The 19,428-nt window shown below is 55.5% G+C and overlaps 1 protein-coding gene across 1 annotated transcript; it reads left to right on the top strand.

Moving 5' to 3' along the window:
• Positions 1-14,539: 14,539 nt before the first annotated feature.
• LOC146753841 (uncharacterized) lies at positions 14,540-17,977 on the top strand. Its single transcript, XM_085528266.1, has 2 exons — positions 14,540-16,430; positions 16,555-17,977. Exon 2 carries the CDS (start codon positions 16,639-16,641, stop codon positions 17,560-17,562), a length of 924 nt encoding a protein of 307 aa, XP_085384392.1. The 5' UTR covers positions 14,540-16,430; positions 16,555-16,638; the 3' UTR covers positions 17,563-17,977.
• Positions 17,978-19,428: the final 1,451 nt, after the last annotated feature.

The following is a 19,428-nucleotide window of genomic DNA, read 5'->3' as shown; positions in this document are numbered from 1 at the left end:
CGTGGGCACTTGTTACTCCCCTGCCGGGCTCAGCGACTGACCGTGGCCTCTCTTCCTTTCCTAGTGTGACCCCTGCTGCTGCAGCAGCGGCGTGAGGAGCAGCCCCTCATCCCCTGCACTATCCTTTAGACCAACGCAGCTGGGCAGCATGGCTGCTGACCTGGATCATCGCTGCCCCATTTGCCTGGACAGCGTGACTGATGCCAGCTTTGTCATGCCGTGCAAACACTGGTTTTGCTTTCGCTGCATCCGGCGGTGTGTCCGGAGGAGGCGCAAGTGCCCCCTGTGCAGAGGCAGGGTGATGTTCATTCTGCACTTTGTGGAGGCAGACATCAGCTATGAAGAATTGGTCCTCAGACAGCGTAGGAGGGCCAGAAGACGCCAACGACGCCAGATGCGCAGTAGGGCGGCCCCATTCCTCCAGCCCCCATCTGTGTTCCAGCCCGTGCTACCCTGGCTGCGGCAGGAGCTGAGGCAGCTCTTTGGGGCTGACCACGGGGCAGCATCTGCAGTACAGCGCCTTCTCAGCTCAGGCCTGTCCTTCTTTGGCCTGGACGAGGCAGCGATGACTGCGCGGCTGATCAGCTCCCTGCAAAGCCAGGCTGCCAGATTTACACGATGGCTCGCTGTCCGAGCTGCGCAGCTGTGCGGCAGGGAGCAGCAACATCAGCCTGCCCAGGATGCCTCCCATGCATCCACAGGGCAGGAGAGCAGCCCTGCAGCAGCCCACAGAGCAGATGCCTCCCCAGCACACCTTCCTGAGCCACAGCCCTCCAGCAGCACCTGGGAAGGCAATGTGGAGGAGGAGCTTCCTGGCCCTTCAACCAGTGCCATTTGTGAGGGACCCAGCCAGCCTCCATCCAACCCGGCTCCGGTGGACGTGGCCCAAGAAGCCGCCCAAGAGGAGCCGGGGGAGGCAGTGCCAGGTCCCTCCAGTGCCAGCACGGGCAGGGAGCGCTCACGCAGGGCGCCTCGTCGAGCTCCGAAGAGGAGGAGGACTCACACCGCTGAGGACTCTGCACCTCCTGCCAAGAGGCCACCCCGCAGGCGGCAATAGGACACCGCCCCAGCAGCTGGCCAGAACACGGCCGTGCCTGCTGCTGGGCCACAACCAGCCCTCAGGGGCTCAGACTGCGTCAGACCAGAGCTGCAGAATGGCCCATGTTGGAAGGGGCCCCAAACATCAACAATCTTCATCCCTCCCTGCCACAGGCAGGGCCACCAACCTCCATATTTATTAGACCAGGCTGCCCAGGGCCCCATCCATCTGGCCTTGAACACCTACAGGGTGAGGCATCCACAGCCTCACTGGGCAACCTGTTCCCCCACCTCACCACTCTCATAGTACAGAACTTCCCCCTGACATCCATCCTAAATCTTCCCTCCCTTAACCTGAAACCATTTCCCCTTGTCCTACCCTTATCCACCCTTCCTAAGAATTGATTCCCCAATAAAATTCCATAAAAATTATCTGTGTTGCCACCCGTGCATCCGTCTGCGCCGCGCACAGGGCAGGTCTGACCTCTGCTGGGCCTGGAGGCCTCCCATGCTGCTGCTACCTCTCCCTTGGGACCTCCCACAGCACACTGCAAAGGGAAATGTGGAGATGGGAGGCACAGCTTTACTTCTATGCAGGGCATGAGGTGGGTCATCTCCACCAGTCAAGCGCAACCGCATCTTTACAATGTGCTCTGCTTACACAGAATCACACACAGAATCACACAGAATGACCCTGGTTAGAAGGGACATCACGGATCATGTAGTTCCAACACTCTGCCTGGCAGGGCCACCAAAAACACATTTACTAGATCAGGTTGCCCAGGGCCCCGTCCAACCTGGTCTTGAACACCTCCAAGGACGGGGCATCCACAAGCTCCCTGGGTAGCCTTTTCCAGGGCCTAACCACTCTCCCAGTGAAGAAGTTCCCCCTAACATCCAACCTAAATCTTCCCTCTTTTAACTTAAAACCAGTTCCCCTAGTCCTGCTATTGTCAGCCCTTCAGGTATTGAAAGGCTGCAATGAGGTCACCCCGCAACCTTCTCTTCTCTAGGCTGAACAAGCCCAACTCCCTCAGCCTGTCCTCATAGGGGAGATGCTCCAGCTCCCTGATCATCTTCGTGGCCCTCCTCTGGACCCTTTCCAAAATCTCTATGTCTTTCTTGTACTCAGGGCTCCACACCTGGACACAGTACTCCAGATGGGGCCTCACAGGAGCAGAGTAGAGAGGGACAATCACCTCCCTATCCCTGCCGACAACCCCTCTCCTGATGGAGTCCAGGATCCCATTTGCTATCCGAGCTGCTAGAGCGCACTGCTGGCTCATGTTGAGTCTTTCGTCCATCAGGACCCCCTGCTCCTTCTCTGCCGAGCTGCACTCAAGGACCACTCCTCTCAGCCTGTACAGGTGACTAGGGTTCTTCCGGCCCAAGTGCAAAACCTTGCACTTTGCTGTGTTGAACCTCATTAGGTTCACCCGAGCCCAGCTTTCCAGACTGTTGAGGTTCCTCTGAATGGCATCCCTTCCTTTTACCGTATTACCGCACCACTCAGCTTGCTGTGGTCAGCAAACTTGCTGAGGGTGCACTCCATTCCCTCATCAATGTCATTAATAAAGATGTAAAAGAGCACCGGTCCCAAAACAGACCCTTGAGGGAGACCGCTCGTTACCGGCCTCCACTTGGACATAGAGCCATTGGCCACCACCCTCTGTCTGCGGCCATTCAACCAATTGCTTATCCATCTAGTTGTCCACCCATCAAACCCACTTCCCTCCAATTTGGAGATGAAGATGTGGTGGGGGACCATGTCAAAGGCCTTGCTCAGGTCCAGGTAAATGACATCGGTCGCCTTCCCTTCGTCCACTAATGCCGTCACTCCATCATAGAAGGCCACAAGATTAGTTAAGCATGACTTTCCCCTGGTGAAGCTGTGCTGGCTGTCTCGGATCACATGCTCATTCTTTATGTGATCGAGCATGTAGTCCAGGAGGATCTGTTCCATAATCTTCCCAGGCACGGAGGTGAGATTCACCAGCCTGTATTTCCCCGGGTCCTCCCTGCTCCCCTTCTTGTATATGGGAGTGACGTGACCCTTCCACCAATCGTCCGGGACCTCACCTGACAGCCACGACTTCTCAAATATGGTGGAGAGCGGCTCGGCAACCACCTCAGCCAGCTCCTTCAGGACCCTGGGATGCACGCCATCAGGCCCCATAGACTTGTACTCATTCATTCTAAGGAGGCACTCTCAGACTTGCTCTACCCTTACAGTGGGGAGGGATTTACCTCCTTGGTCCCCACATAGAGGTTTGGGGATGCAGGGCTTAGGGTCGTGAAAAAGACTAGAATCCTGGCCACCAGTGAAGACTGAGGTGAAGAACTCATTCAGCACCTCAGCTTTCTCTTCATCTGTTGAAGCCAGTTCTCCTTTTAAATTTACCAAAGCAGGTACGCCCGTTTTGGCCTGTCTCTTCTGGCCAATGTACCTGTAGAAGGTTTTCTTATTGTTTTTCATGTCCCTCACCATGTTCAGTTCTGCCTGCGCCTTGGCTTCCCTGATCCCTTGTCTGCAAGTCTGGATGGCACCCCTGTATTCTTCCCAGGTGACACAGCCTTGTTTCCAGAGCTTGTACACCCCTTTCTTCGCCCTCAGTTCTCTCAGCAGGTCCTCGCTGAGCCATGCCGGTTTCCTACCTTGCCTGCCCACTTTCTTATTCAGGGGAATGGACACCTCTTGTGCTTCCAGGAGGGCATCCTTGAAGAGCAGCCAGCTCTCCTCAACGTCCTTGTCTTTGAGGGCAGGGAGCCAGGGGATCTTGGCCAGCAATCCATTGAGTAGCTTGAAGTCTGCTCTTCTAAAGTTCAGCGTCCTGGTCCTGCTCTTTGCCAGGCCCACATCGCTTGAGATCACAAACTCAACCAGGGCATGGTCGCTGGAGCCCAGGCAGCCTCCAACCTTGATGCCTTTGATGATCTCCTCAGCGTTGGTGAGCAGCAGGTCCAGCAACACTTCACCTCTGGTCGGTCTGTCCAATACCTGAACCAGAAAGCTATCATCAATGGATTCCAAGAGCCTTCTGGAGCTCTTGCAGCTCACCGTGTGGTTTTTCCAACAGATGCCCAGATGGTTGAAGTCCCCCACCAGGACAGGAGCCTGTGAGCCAGACGCCTCACACATCTGGAGCAAGGAAGCCTCGTCAACAGCCTCCCCTTGATCAGGTAGCCTGTAGTATACACCTAGTACCAGCTGGCCTTTATTAGTCCCATCTCTAATCCTAACCCACAAGCTCTCAACCTGTTCCTGTTTCTCATAGGGAGCTCCTCACAGTTTATCCAATCTCTGACATAGAGAACAACTCCCCCCCCCTTCCTACCTTGCCTATCTCTCCTAAAGAGTCTATAGCTGTCGATGGCAGTATCCAAATTGTGGGAGTCATCCCACCACGTTTCTGTGATAGCAACAATGTCATAACTTTCCGAGTGCATCACAGTTTCCAGTTCCTCCTGCTTGTCACTCAGGCTGAGTGCATTAGTAGAAAGGCTCTTCAGCCGGGCTGTCCATCCTGACACCTTTATAAGGGATCCAGGATCCGCTAGAACAGCAGCATCCCCAGCATCCCCCTGCCCTACTCCCTCCCTTTGCAGTCTGCCATCATTGCCCACGGAGTCTGGTACAATCCCTTGAATGACCCGTTCAACCCCAGTGGCCCTTATTTTGCCCTCTTCCTTGCACAGCTAAGTGTCCAGGCGGTCCTTGAATATCTCCAGAGAAGGAGACTCCACAACCCCCAGGGCAGCCTGTTCCAGTGCTCTGTCACCCTCACCATAAACAAGTTCCTGTGCATATTTGTGTGGATCTTCCTATGCTCCAGTTTCTGGATTTATTTACTTCTGTGATGAACATGATCATAATGTATCTCTCTCATAATGTATCTCTCACTCTCATTCTTCTAAGCAAGCCTTTTTATATTCTAAGATGCGCATTCAGTACATTTCCAGTAACAATCCACTGGCCAGAAAGCAGGCAAGTTTCAATATGGATGTTGGATAATAAAGTGGAAAGAGACACTGTGGAAAAGATGAGCGCCATTGCTGTGGTTGGAGTGCAGCAGATGATGATGGCCCATTGTGATGTCACTGGCAGTGACACACGCAGCACGTCACTAAGGTGGATTGTGACGTCCTGGCCCTCACTGCTTGTAGCCGGGCCACAGAGTCTCTCTCTCAGTCTGGCTTGTGCCTGAACTCCAGCCGAGCGTGTCTGTGAGGTTTGGAGCGAGCGGCAAGTCTTGCCTTGGTGCTGGTCTCGTGTTCTGGGAGCTGCTGACAGCCGCTCTCAGTGCTCGTCCCCAGAGCCACCGGAGCTTCTTCCCCGACCTGCCTGGCTCAGGCAGCCGGGGCACTCAGAAGACCCCAGCAGCAAAGGGAGCCGGTAAGGGGACACCTCACCCTGGGCAGCTGGGAGGGAGGGAATTGGGCACTTGGCAAGGGACGTGGGAACTTGTTCCTTCCCTGCCGGGCTCAGCGAGTGACTGTGGCCTCTCTTCCTTTCCTAGCGTGACCCCTGCTGCTGCAGCAGCGTGGTGAGGAGCAGCCCATCATCGCCTGAGCTCTCCTGTCCTCCATCACAGCTGAACAGCATGGCCACTGCGATGGACTATCGCTGCATTATCTGCCTGGACAGCGTGACTGATGCCAGCCATGTAATGCCGTGCATGCACCGGTTTTGCTTTGGCTGCATCCGGCGCTGGTTCCAGAGGAGGCGCAAGTGCCCCCTGTGCAGAGGCAGGGTGATGTCCATCCGGCACTTGGTGCGTGCTGACAACACTTATGAAGAGTTTGTCCTCCGACAGTATGAGCCAAGGGCCAGAAGAGGACGCCAACGACGCCAGGTGCGCACTAGGGCACACAGGGCAGCCCCACTCCTCCAGCTCCGATCTGTGTCCCAGCCCCTGGTGCCCATGCTGCGGCAGGAGCTGAGGCAGCTCTCTGGGGCTGACCACGGGGCACGCTCTGCAGTACAGCGCCTTGTCAGCTCAGGCTGGTCCTTCTTTGGCCTGGACGAGGCAGCGCTGACTGCGCGGCTGATCAGCTCCCTGCAAAGCCAGGCTGCCCGCTTTGCACGATGGCTCGCTGTCCGAGCTGCGCAGCTGTGCGGCAGGGAGCAGCAACATCAGCCTGCCCAGGATGCCTCCCATGCATCCACAGGGCAGGAGAGCAGCCCTGTAGCGGCCCATGGAGCAGAAGCCTCCCCAGCACACCTTCCTGAGCCACAGCCCTCCAGCAGCACCTGGGAAGGCAATGTGGAGGAGGAGCTTCCTGGCCCTTCAACCAGTGCCATCTGTGAGGGACCCAGCCAGCCTCCATCCAACCCGGCTCCGGTGGATGTGGCCCAAGAAGCCGCCCAAGAGGAGCTGGGGGAGGCAGTGCCAGGTCCCTCCAGTGCCAGCACGGGCAGGGAGCGCTCACGCAGGGTGCCTCGGCGAGCCCCAAAGAGGAGGAGGACTCACACCTCGGAGGACTCTGCACCTCCTGCCAAGAGGCCACCCCGCAGGCAGTGCTAGGACACCACCCCAGCAGCTGGCCAGAACACGGCCGGGCCTGCAACTAGGCCACAAGCAGCCCTCAGGGGCTCGGACCGAATCGGACCACAGAGACGCTGAATGGCCCATGTTGGATGGGGCCTCAAACATCAACAATTTTCAACCCTTCCTGCCACAGGCAGGGCCACCAACCTCCGTATTTCTTACACCAGGCTGCCCAGTGCCCCATCCACCTGGCCTTGAACACCTACAGGGTGAGGCATCCACAGCCTCACTGGGCAGCCTGTTCCCCCACCTCACCACTCTCATAGTACAGAACTTCCCCCTGACATCCATCCTAAATCTTCCCTCCCTTAACCTGAAACCATTTCCCCTTGTCCTACCCTTATCCACCCTTCCTAAGAATTGATTCCCCAATAAAATTCCATAAAAATTATTCATGTTGCCACCAGTGCATCCGTCTGCGCCGTGCACAGGGCAGGTCTGACCTCTGCTGGGCCTGGAGGCCTCCCATGCTGCTGCTACCTCTCCCTTGGGACCTCCCACAGCACACTGCAAAGGGAAATGTGGAGACGGGAGGCACAGCTTTACTTCTATGCAGGGCATGAGGTGGGTCATCTCCACCAGTCAAGCGCAACCGCATCTTTACAATGTGCTCTGCTTACACAGAATCACACACAGAATCACACAGAATGACCCTGGTTAGAAGGGACATCACGGATCATGTAGTTCCAACACTCTGCCTGGCAGGGCCACCAAAAACACATTTACTAGATCAGGTTGCCCAGGGCCCCGTCCAACCTGGTCTTGAACACCTCCAAGGACAGGGCATCCACAAGCTCCCTGGGTAGCCTTTTCCAGGGCCTAACCACTCTCCCAGTGAAGAAGTTCCCCCTAACATCCAACCTAAATCTTCCCTCTTTTAACTTAAAACCAATTCCCCTAGTCCTGCTATTGTCAGCCCTTCAGGTATTGAAAGGCTGCAATGAGGTCACCCCGCAACCTTCTCTTCTCTAGGCTGAACAAGCCCAACTCCCTCAGCCTGTCCTCATAGGGGAGATGCTCCAGCTCCCTGATCATCTTCGTGGCCCTCCTCTGGACCCTTTCCAAAATCTCTATGTCTTTCTTGTACTCAGGGCTCCACACCTGGACACAGTACTCCAGATGGGGCCTCACAGGAGCAGAGTAGAGAGGGACAATCACCTCCCTATCCCTGCCGACAACCCCTCTCCTGATGGAGTCCAGGATCCCATTTGCTATCCGAGCTGCTAGAGCGCACTGCTGGCTCATGTTGAGTCTTTCGTCCATCAGGACCCCCTGCTCCTTCTCTGCCGAGCTGCACTCAAGGACCACTCCTCTCAGCCTGTACAGGTGACTAGGGTTCTTCCGGCCCAAGTGCAAAACCTTGCACTTTGCTGTGTTGAACCTCATTAGGTTCACCCGAGCCCAGCTTTCCAGACTGTTGAGGTTCCTCTGAATGGCATCCCTTCCTTCCACCGTATTACCGCACCACTCAGCTTGCTGTGGTCAGCAAACTTGCTGAGGGTGCACTCCATTCCCTCATCAATGTCATTAATAAAGATGTAAAAGAGCACCGGTCCCAAAACAGACCCTTGAGGGAGACCGCTCGTTACCGGCCTCCACTTGGACATAGAGCCATTGGCCACCACCCTCTGTCTGCGGCCATTCAACCAATTGCTTATCCATCTAGTTGTCCACCCATCAAACCCACTTCCCTCCAATTTGGAGATGAAGATGTGGTGGGGGACCATGTCAAAGGCCTTGCTCAGGTCCAGGTAAATGACATCGGTCGCCTTCCCTTCGTCCACTAATGCCGTCACTCCATCATAGAAGGCCACAAGATTAGTTAAGCATGACCTTCCCCTGGTGAAGCTGTGCTGGCTGTCTCGGATCACATGCTCATTCTTTATGTGATCGAGCATGTCGTCCAGGAGGATCTGTTCCATAATCTTCCCAGGCACGGAGGTGAGATTCACCAGCCTGTATTTCCCCGGGTCCTCCCTGCTCCCCTTCTTGTATATGGGAGTGACGTGACCCTTCCACCAATCGTCCGGGACCTCACCTGACAGCCACGACTTCTCAAATATGGTGGAGAGCGGCTCGGCAACCACCTCAGCCAGCTCCTTCAGGACCCTGGGATGCACGCCATCTGGCCCCATAGACTTGTACTCATTCATTCTAAGGAGGCACTCTCAGACTTGCTCTACCCTTACAGTGGGGAGGGATTTACCTCCTTGGTCCCCACATAGAGGTTTGGGGATGCAGGGCTTAGGGTCGTGAAAAAGACTAGAATCCTGGCCACCAGTGAAGACTGAGGTGAAGAACTCATTCAGCACCTCAGCTTTCTCTTCATCTGTTGAAGCCAGTTCTCCTTTTAAATTTACCAAAGCAGGTACGCCCGTTTTGGCCTGTCTCTTCTGGCCAATGTACCTGTAGAAGGTTTTCTTATTGTTTTTCATGTCCCTCGCCATGTTCAGTTCTGCCTGCGCCTTGGCTTCCCTGATCCCTTGTCTGCAAGTCTGGATGGCACCCCTGTATTCTTCCCAGGTGACACAGCCTTGTTTCCAGAGCTTGTACACCCCTTTCTTCGCCCTCAGTTCTCTCAGCAGGTCCTCGCTGAGCCATGCCGGTTTCCTACCTTGCCTGCCCACTTTCTTATTCAGGGGAATGGACACCTCTTGTGCTTCCAGGAGGGCATCCTTGAAGAGCAGCCAGCTCTCCTCAACGTCCTTGTCTTTGAGGGCAGGGAGCCAGGGGATCTTGGCCAGCAATCCATTGAGTAGCTTGAAGTCTGCTCTTCTAAAGTTCAGCGTCCTGGTCCTGCTCTTTGCCAGGCCCACATCGCTTGAGATCACAAACTCAACCAGGGCATGGTCGCTGGAGCCCAGGCAGCCTCCAACCTTGATGCCTTTGATGATCTCCTCAGCGTTGGTGAGCAGCAGGTCCAGCAACACTTCACCTCTGGTCGGTCTGTCCAATACCTGAACCAGAAAGCTATCATCAATGGATTCCAAGAGCCTTCTGGAGCTCTTGCAGCTCACCGTGTGGTTTTTCCAACAGATGCCCAGATGGTTGAAGTCCCCCACCAGGACAGGAGCCTGTGAGCCAGACGCCTCACACATCTGGAGCAAGGAAGCCTCGTCAACAGCCTCCCCTTGATCAGGTAGCCTGTAGTATACACCTAGTACCAGCTGGCCTTTATTAGTCCCATCTCTAATCCTAACCCACAAGCTCTCAACCTGTTCCTGTTTCTCATAGGGAGCTCCTCACAGTTTATCCAATCTCTGACATAGAGAACAACTCCCCCCCCCTTCCTACCTTGCCTATCTCTCCTAAAGAGTCTATAGCTGTCGATGGCAGTATCCAAATTGTGGGAGTCATCCCACCACGTTTCTGTGATAGCAACAATGTCATAACTTTCCGAGTGCATCACAGTTTCCAGTTCCTCCTGCTTGTCACTCAGGCTGAGTGCATTAGTAGAAAGGCTCTTCAGCCGGGCTGTCCATCCTGACACCTTTATAAGGGATCCAGGATCCGCTAGAACAGCAGCATCCCCAGCATCCCCCTGCCCTACTCCCTCCCTTTGCAGTCTGCCATCATTGCCCACGGAGTCTGGTACAATCCCTTGAATGACCCGTTCAACCCCAGTGGCCCTTATTTTGCCCTCTTCCTTGCACAGCTAAGTGTCCAGACGGTCCTTGAATATCTCCAGAGAAGGAGACTCCACAACCCCCCGGGCAGCCTGTTCCAGTGCTCTGTCACCCTCACCATAAACAAGTTCCTGTGCATATTTGTGTGGATCTTCCTATGCTCCAGTTTCTGGATTTATTTACTTCTGTGATGAACATGATCATAATGTATCTCTCTCATAATGTATCTCTCACTCTCATTCTTCTAAGCAAGCCTTTTTATATTCTAAGATGCGCATTCAGTACATTTCCAGTAACAATCCACTGGCCAGAAAGCAGGCAAGTTTCAATATGGATGTTGGATAATAAAGTGGAAAGAGACACTGTGGAAAAGATGAGCGCCATTGCTGTGGTTGGAGTGCAGCAGATGATGATGGCCCATTGTGATGTCACTGGCAGTGACACACGCAGCACGTCACTAAGGTGGATTGTGACGTCCTGGCCCTCACTGCTTGTAGCCGGGCCACAGAGTCTCTCTCTCAGTCTGGCTAGTGCCTGAACTCCAGCCGAGCGTGTCTGTGAGGTTTGGAGCGAGCGGCAAGTCTTCCCTTGGTGCTGGTCTCGTGTTCTGGGAGCTGCTGACAGCCACTCTCAGTGCTCGTCCCCAGAGCCACCGGAGCTTCTTCCCCGACCTGCCTGGTTCAGGCAGCCGGGGCACTCAGAAGGCCCCAGCAGCAAAGGGAGCCGGTAAGGGGACACCTCACCCTGGGCAGCTGGGAGGGAGGGAATTAGGCACTTGGCAAGGGACGTGGGCACTTGTTACTCCCCTGCCGGGCTCAGCGACTGACCGTGGCCTCTCTTCCTTTCCTAGTGTGACCCCTGCTGCTGCAGCAGCGGCGTGAGGAGCAGCCCCTCATCCCCTGCACTATCCTTTAGACCAACGCAGCTGGGCAGCATGGCTGCTGACCTGGATCATCGCTGCCCCATTTGCCTGGACAGCGTGACTGATGCCAGCTTTGTCATGCCGTGCAAACACTGGTTTTGCTTTCGCTGCATCCGGCGGTGTGTCCGGAGGAGGCGCAAGTGCCCCCTGTGCAGAGGCAGGGTGATGTTCATTCTGCACTTTGTGGAGGCAGACATCAGCTATGAAGAATTGGTCCTCAGACAGCGTAGGAGGGCCAGAAGACGCCAACGACGCCAGATGCGCAGTAGGGCGGCCCCATTCCTCCAGCCCCCATCTGTGTTCCAGCCCGTGCTACCCTGGCTGCGGCAGGAGCTGAGGCAGCTCTTTGGGGCTGACCACGGGGCAGCATCTGCAGTACAGCGCCTTCTCAGCTCAGGCCTGTCCTTCTTTGGCCTGGACGAGGCAGCGATGACTGCGCGGCTGATCAGCTCCCTGCAAAGCCAGGCTGCCAGATTTACACGATGGCTCGCTGTCCGAGCTGCGCAGCTGTGCGGCAGGGAGCAGCAACATCAGCCTGCCCAGGATGCCTCCCATGCATCCACAGGGCAGGAGAGCAGCCCTGCAGCAGCCCACAGAGCAGATGCCTCCCCAGCACACCTTCCTGAGCCACAGCCCTCCAGCAGCACCTGGGAAGGCAATGTGGAGGAGGAGCTTCCTGGCCCTTCAACCAGTGCCATTTGTGAGGGACCCAGCCAGCCTCCATCCAACCCGGCTCCGGTGGACGTGGCCCAAGAAGCCGCCCAAGAGGAGCCGGGGGAGGCAGTGCCAGGTCCCTCCAGTGCCAGCACGGGCAGGGAGCGCTCACGCAGGGCGCCTCGTCGAGCTCCGAAGAGGAGGAGGACTCACACCGCTGAGGACTCTGCACCTCCTGCCAAGAGGCCACCCCGCAGGCGGCAATAGGACACCGCCCCAGCAGCTGGCCAGAACACGGCCGTGCCTGCTGCTGGGCCACAACCAGCCCTCAGGGGCTCAGACTGCGTCAGACCAGAGCTGCAGAATGGCCCATGTTGGAAGGGGCCCCAAACATCAACAATCTTCATCCCTCCCTGCCACAGGCAGGGCCACCAACCTCCATATTTATTAGACCAGGCTGCCCAGGGCCCCATCCATCTGGCCTTGAACACCTACAGGGTGAGGCATCCACAGCCTCACTGGGCAACCTGTTCCCCCACCTCACCACTCTCATAGTACAGAACTTCCCCCTGACATCCATCCTAAATCTTCCCTCCCTTAACCTGAAACCATTTCCCCTTGTCCTACCCTTATCCACCCTTCCTAAGAATTGATTCCCCAATAAAATTCCATAAAAATTATCTGTGTTGCCACCCGTGCATCCGTCTGCGCCGCGCACAGGGCAGGTCTGACCTCTGCTGGGCCTGGAGGCCTCCCATGCTGCTGCTACCTCTCCCTTGGGACCTCCCACAGCACACTGCAAAGGGAAATGTGGAGATGGGAGGCACAGCTTTACTTCTATGCAGGGCATGAGGTGGGTCATCTCCACCAGTCAAGCGCAACCGCATCTTTACAATGTGCTCTGCTTACACAGAATCACACACAGAATCACACAGAATGACCCTGGTTAGAAGGGACATCACGGATCATGTAGTTCCAACACTCTGCCTGGCAGGGCCACCAAAAACACATTTACTAGATCAGGTTGCCCAGGGCCCCGTCCAACCTGGTCTTGAACACCTCCAAGGACGGGGCATCCACAAGCTCCCTGGGTAGCCTTTTCCAGGGCCTAACCACTCTCCCAGTGAAGAAGTTCCCCCTAACATCCAACCTAAATCTTCCCTCTTTTAACTTAAAACCAGTTCCCCTAGTCCTGCTATTGTCAGCCCTTCAGGTATTGAAAGGCTGCAATGAGGTCACCCCGCAACCTTCTCTTCTCTAGGCTGAACAAGCCCAACTCCCTCAGCCTGTCCTCATAGGGGAGATGCTCCAGCTCCCTGATCATCTTCGTGGCCCTCCTCTGGACCCTTTCCAAAATCTCTATGTCTTTCTTGTACTCAGGGCTCCACACCTGGACACAGTACTCCAGATGGGGCCTCACAGGAGCAGAGTAGAGAGGGACAATCACCTCCCTATCCCTGCCGACAACCCCTCTCCTGATGGAGTCCAGGATCCCATTTGCTATCCGAGCTGCTAGAGCGCACTGCTGGCTCATGTTGAGTCTTTCGTCCATCAGGACCCCCTGCTCCTTCTCTGCCGAGCTGCACTCAAGGACCACTCCTCTCAGCCTGTACAGGTGACTAGGGTTCTTCCGGCCCAAGTGCAAAACCTTGCACTTTGCTGTGTTGAACCTCATTAGGTTCACCCGAGCCCAGCTTTCCAGACTGTTGAGGTTCCTCTGAATGGCATCCCTTCCTTTTACCGTATTACCGCACCACTCAGCTTGCTGTGGTCAGCAAACTTGCTGAGGGTGCACTCCATTCCCTCATCAATGTCATTAATAAAGATGTAAAAGAGCACCGGTCCCAAAACAGACCCTTGAGGGAGACCGCTCGTTACCGGCCTCCACTTGGACATAGAGCCATTGGCCACCACCCTCTGTCTGCGGCCATTCAACCAATTGCTTATCCATCTAGTTGTCCACCCATCAAACCCACTTCCCTCCAATTTGGAGATGAAGATGTGGTGGGGGACCATGTCAAAGGCCTTGCTCAGGTCCAGGTAAATGACATCGGTCGCCTTCCCTTCGTCCACTAATGCCGTCACTCCATCATAGAAGGCCACAAGATTAGTTAAGCATGACTTTCCCCTGGTGAAGCTGTGCTGGCTGTCTCGGATCACATGCTCATTCTTTATGTGATCGAGCATGTAGTCCAGGAGGATCTGTTCCATAATCTTCCCAGGCACGGAGGTGAGATTCACCAGCCTGTATTTCCCCGGGTCCTCCCTGCTCCCCTTCTTGTATATGGGAGTGACGTGACCCTTCCACCAATCGTCCGGGACCTCACCTGACAGCCACGACTTCTCAAATATGGTGGAGAGCGGCTCGGCAACCACCTCAGCCAGCTCCTTCAGGACCCTGGGATGCACGCCATCAGGCCCCATAGACTTGTACTCATTCATTCTAAGGAGGCACTCTCAGACTTGCTCTACCCTTACAGTGGGGAGGGATTTACCTCCTTGGTCCCCACATAGAGGTTTGGGGATGCAGGGCTTAGGGTCGTGAAAAAGACTAGAATCCTGGCCACCAGTGAAGACTGAGGTGAAGAACTCATTCAGCACCTCAGCTTTCTCTTCATCTGTTGAAGCCAGTTCTCCTTTTAAATTTACCAAAGCAGGTACGCCCGTTTTGGCCTGTCTCTTCTGGCCAATGTACCTGTAGAAGGTTTTCTTATTGTTTTTCATGTCCCTCACCATGTTCAGTTCTGCCTGCGCCTTGGCTTCCCTGATCCCTTGTCTGCAAGTCTGGATGGCACCCCTGTATTCTTCCCAGGTGACACAGCCTTGTTTCCAGAGCTTGTACACCCCTTTCTTCGCCCTCAGTTCTCTCAGCAGGTCCTCGCTGAGCCATGCCGGTTTCCTACCTTGCCTGCCCACTTTCTTATTCAGGGGAATGGACACCTCTTGTGCTTCCAGGAGGGCATCCTTGAAGAGCAGCCAGCTCTCCTCAACGTCCTTGTCTTTGAGGGCAGGGAGCCAGGGGATCTTGGCCAGCAATCCATTGAGTAGCTTGAAGTCTGCTCTTCTAAAGTTCAGCGTCCTGGTCCTGCTCTTTGCCAGGCCCACATCGCTTGAGATCACAAACTCAACCAGGGCATGGTCGCTGGAGCCCAGGCAGCCTCCAACCTTGATGCCTTTGATGATCTCCTCAGCGTTGGTGAGCAGCAGGTCCAGCAACACTTCACCTCTGGTCGGTCTGTCCAATACCTGAACCAGAAAGCTATCATCAATGGATTCCAAGAGCCTTCTGGAGCTCTTGCAGCTCACCGTGTGGTTTTTCCAACAGATGCCCAGATGGTTGAAGTCCCCCACCAGGACAGGAGCCTGTGAGCCAGACGCCTCACACATCTGGAGCAAGGAAGCCTCGTCAACAGCCTCCCCTTGATCAGGTAGCCTGTAGTATACACCTAGTACCAGCTGGCCTTTATTAGTCCCATCTCTAATCCTAACCCACAAGCTCTCAACCTGTTCCTGTTTCTCATAGGGAGCTCCTCACAGTTTATCCAATCTCTGACATAGAGAACAACTCCCCCCCCCTTCCTACCTTGCCTATCTCTCCTAAAGAGTCTATAGCTGTCGATGGCAGTATCCAAATTGTGGGAGTCATCCCACCACGTTTCTGTGATAGCAACAATGTCATAACTTTCCGAGTGCATCACAGTTTCCAGTTCCTCCTGCTTGTCACTCAGGCTGAGTGCATTAGTAGAAAGGCTCTTCAGCCGGGCTGTCCATCCTGACACCTTTATAAGGGATCCAGGATCCGCTAGAACAGCAGCATCCCCAGCATCCCCCTGCCCTACTCCCTCCCTTTGCAGTCTGCCATCATTGCCCACGGAGTCTGGTACAATCCCTTGAATGACCCGTTCAACCCCAGTGGCCCTTATTTTGCCCTCTTCCTTGCACAGCTAAGTGTCCAGGCGGTCCTTGAATATCTCCAGAGAAGGAGACTCCACAACCCCCAGGGCAGCCTGTTCCAGTGCTCTGTCACCCTCACCATAAACAAGTTCCTGTGCATATTTGTGTGGATCTTCCTATGCTCCAGTTTCTGGATTTATTTACTTCTGTGATGAACATGATCATAATGTATCTCTCTCATAATGTATCTCTCACTCTCATTCTTCTAAGCAAGCCTTTTTATATTCTAAGATGCGCATTCAGTACATTTCCAGTAACAATCCACTGGCCAGAAAGCAGGCAAGTTTCAATATGGATGTTGGATAATAAAGTGGAAAGAGACACTGTGGAAAAGATGAGCGCCATTGCTGTGGTTGGAGTGCAGCAGATGATGATGGCCCATTGTGATGTCACTGGCAGTGACACACGCAGCACGTCACTAAGGTGGATTGTGACGTCCTGGCCCTCACTGCTTGTAGCCGGGCCACAGAGTCTCTCTCTCAGTCTGGCTTGTGCCTGAACTCCAGCCGAGCGTGTCTGTGAGGTTTGGAGCGAGCGGCAAGTCTTGCCTTGGTGCTGGTCTCGTGTTCTGGGAGCTGCTGACAGCCGCTCTCAGTGCTCGTCCCCAGAGCCACCGGAGCTTCTTCCCCGACCTGCCTGGCTCAGGCAGCCGGGGCACTCAGAAGACCCCAGCAGCAAAGGGAGCCGGTAAGGGGACACCTCACCCTGGGCAGCTGGGAGGGAGGGAATTGGGCACTTGGCAAGGGACGTGGGAACTTGTTCCTTCCCTGCCGGGCTCAGCGAGTGACTGTGGCCTCTCTTCCTTTCCTAGCGTGACCCCTGCTGCTGCAGCAGCGTGGTGAGGAGCAGCCCATCATCGCCTGAGCTCTCCTGTCCTCCATCACAGCTGAACAGCATGGCCACTGCGATGGACTATCGCTGCATTATCTGCCTGGACAGCGTGACTGATGCCAGCCATGTAATGCCGTGCATGCACCGGTTTTGCTTTGGCTGCATCCGGCGCTGGTTCCAGAGGAGGCGCAAGTGCCCCCTGTGCAGAGGCAGGGTGATGTCCATCCGGCACTTGGTGCGTGCTGACAACACTTATGAAGAGTTTGTCCTCCGACAGTATGAGCCAAGGGCCAGAAGAGGACGCAGACGACGCCAGGTGCGCACTAGGGCACACAGGGCAGCCCCACTCCTCCAGCTCCGATCTGTGTCCCAGCCCCTGGTGCCCATGCTGCGGCAGGAGCTGAGGCAGCTCTCTGGGGCTGACCACGGGGCACGCTCTGCAGTACAGCGCCTTGTCAGCTCAGGCTGGTCCTTCTTTGGCCTGGACGAGGCAGCGCTGACTGCGCGGCTGATCAGCTCCCTGCAAAGCCAGGCTGCCCGCTTTGCACGATGGCTCGCTGTCCGAGCTGCGCAGCTGTGCGGCAGGGAGCAGCAACATCAGCCTGCCCAGGATGCCTCCCATGCATCCACAGGGCAGGAGAGCAGCCCTGTAGCGGCCCATGGAGCAGAAGCCTCCCCAGCACACCTTCCTGAGCCACAGCCCTCCAGCAGCACCTGGGAAGGCAATGTGGAGGAGGAGCTTCCTGGCCCTTCAACCAGTGCCATCTGTGAGGGACCCAGCCAGCCTCCATCCAACCCGGCTCCGGTGGATGTGGCCCAAGAAGCCGCCCAAGAGGAGCTGGGGGAGGCAGTGCCAGGTCCCTCCAGTGCCAGCACGGGCAGGGAGCGCTCACGCAGGGTGCCTCGGCGAGCCCCAAAGAGGAGGAGGACTCACACCTCGGAGGACTCTGCACCTCCTGCCAAGAGGCCACCCCGCAGGCAGTGCTAGGACACCACCCCAGCAGCTGGCCAGAACACGGCCGGGCCTGCAACTAGGCCACAAGCAGCCCTCAGGGGCTCGGACCGAATCGGACCACAGAGACGCTGAATGGCCCATGTTGGATGGGGCCTCAAACATCAACAATTTTCAACCCTTCCTGCTACAGGCAGGGCCACCAACCTCCGTATTTCTTACACCAGGCTGCCCAGTGCCCCATCCACCTGGCCTTGAACACCTACAGGGTGAGGCATCCACAGCCTCACTGGGCAGCCTGTTCCCCCACCTCACCACTCTCATAGTACAGAACTTCCCCCTGACATCCATCCTAAATCTTCCCTCCCTTAACCTGAAACCATTTCCCCTTGTCCTACCCTTATCCACCCTTCCTAAGAATTGATTCCCCAATAAAATTCCATAAAAATTATTCATGTTGCCACCAGTGCATCCGTCTGCGCCGTGCACAGGGCAGGTCTGACCTCTGCTGGGCCTGGAGGCCTCCCATGCTGCTGCTACCTCTCCCTTGGGACCTCCCACAGCACACTGCAAAGGGAAATGTGGAGACGGGAGGCACAGCTTTACTTCTATGCAGGGCATGAGGTGGGTCATCTCCACCAGTCAAGCGCAACCGCATCTTTACAATGTGCTCTGCTTACACAGAATCACACACAGAATCACACAGAATGACCCTGGTTAGAAGGGACATCACGGATCATGTAGTTCCAACACTCTGCCTGGCAGGGCCACCAAAAACACATTTACTAGATCAGGTTGCCCAGGGCCCCGTCCAACCTGGTCTTGAACACCTCCAAGGACAGGGCATCCACAAGCTCCCTGGGTAGCCTTTTCCAGGGCCTAACCACTCTCCCAGTGAAGAAGTTCCCCCTAACATCCAACCTAAATCTTCCCTCTTTTAACTTAAAACCAATTCCCCTAGTCCTGCTATTGTCAGCCCTTCAGGTATTGAAAGGCTGCAATGAGGTCACCCCGCAACCTTCTCTTCTCTAGGCTGAACAAGCCCAACTCCCTCAGCCTGTCCTCATAGGGGAGATGCTCCAGCTCCCTGATCATCTTCGTGGCCCTCCTCTGGACCCTTTCCAAAATCTCTATGTCTTTCTTGTACTCAGGGCTCCACACCTGGACACAGTACTCCAGATGGGGCCTCACAGGAGCAGAGTAGAGAGGGACAATCACCTCCCTATCCCTGCCGACAACCCCTCTCCTGATGGAGTCCAGGATCCCATTTGCTATCCGAGCTGCTAGAGCGCACTGCTGGCTCATGTTGAGTCTTTCGTCCATCAGGACCCCCTGCTCCTTCTCTGCCGAGCTGCACTCAAGGACCACTCCTCTCAGCCTGTACAGGTGACTAGGGTTCTTCCGGCCCAAGTGCAAAACCTTGCACTTTGCTGTGTTGAACCTCATTAGGTTCACCCGAGCCCAGCTTTCCAGACTGTTGAGGTTCCTCTGAATGGCATCCCTTCCTTCCACCGTATTACCGCACCACTCAGCTTGCTGTGGTCAGCAAACTTGCTGAGGGTGCACTCCATTCCCTCATCAATGTCATTAATAAAGATGTAAAAGAGCACCGGTCCCAAAACAGACCCTTGAGGGAGACCGCTCGTTACCGGCCTCCACTTGGACATAGAGCCATTGGCCACCACCCTCTGTCTGCGGCCATTCAACCAATTGCTTATCCATCTAGTTGTCCACCCATCAAACCCACTTCCCTCCAATTTGGAGATGAAGATGTGGTGGGGGACCATGTCAAAGGCCTTGCTCAGGTCCAGGTAAATGACATCGGTCGCCTTCCCTTCGTCCACTAATGCCGTCACTCCATCATAGAAGGCCACAAGATTAGTTAAGCATGACCTTCCCCTG

This window comes from Coturnix japonica, chromosome Z (genome assembly GCF_054131305.1).
Source record: "Coturnix japonica strain WE chromosome Z, WE-NBRP24, whole genome shotgun sequence".
Lineage (NCBI taxonomy): Eukaryota > Metazoa > Chordata > Aves > Galliformes > Phasianidae > Coturnix > Coturnix japonica.
This window is presented reverse-complemented; position numbering and strand designations above follow the sequence as displayed.

What these genes read in the sequence shown, in the direction of transcription:
- LOC146753841 (XM_085528266.1), top strand. Translation starts at nt 16,639, where the DNA reads ATGGCCACTGCGATGGACTATCGCTGCATTATCTGCCTGGACAGCGTG.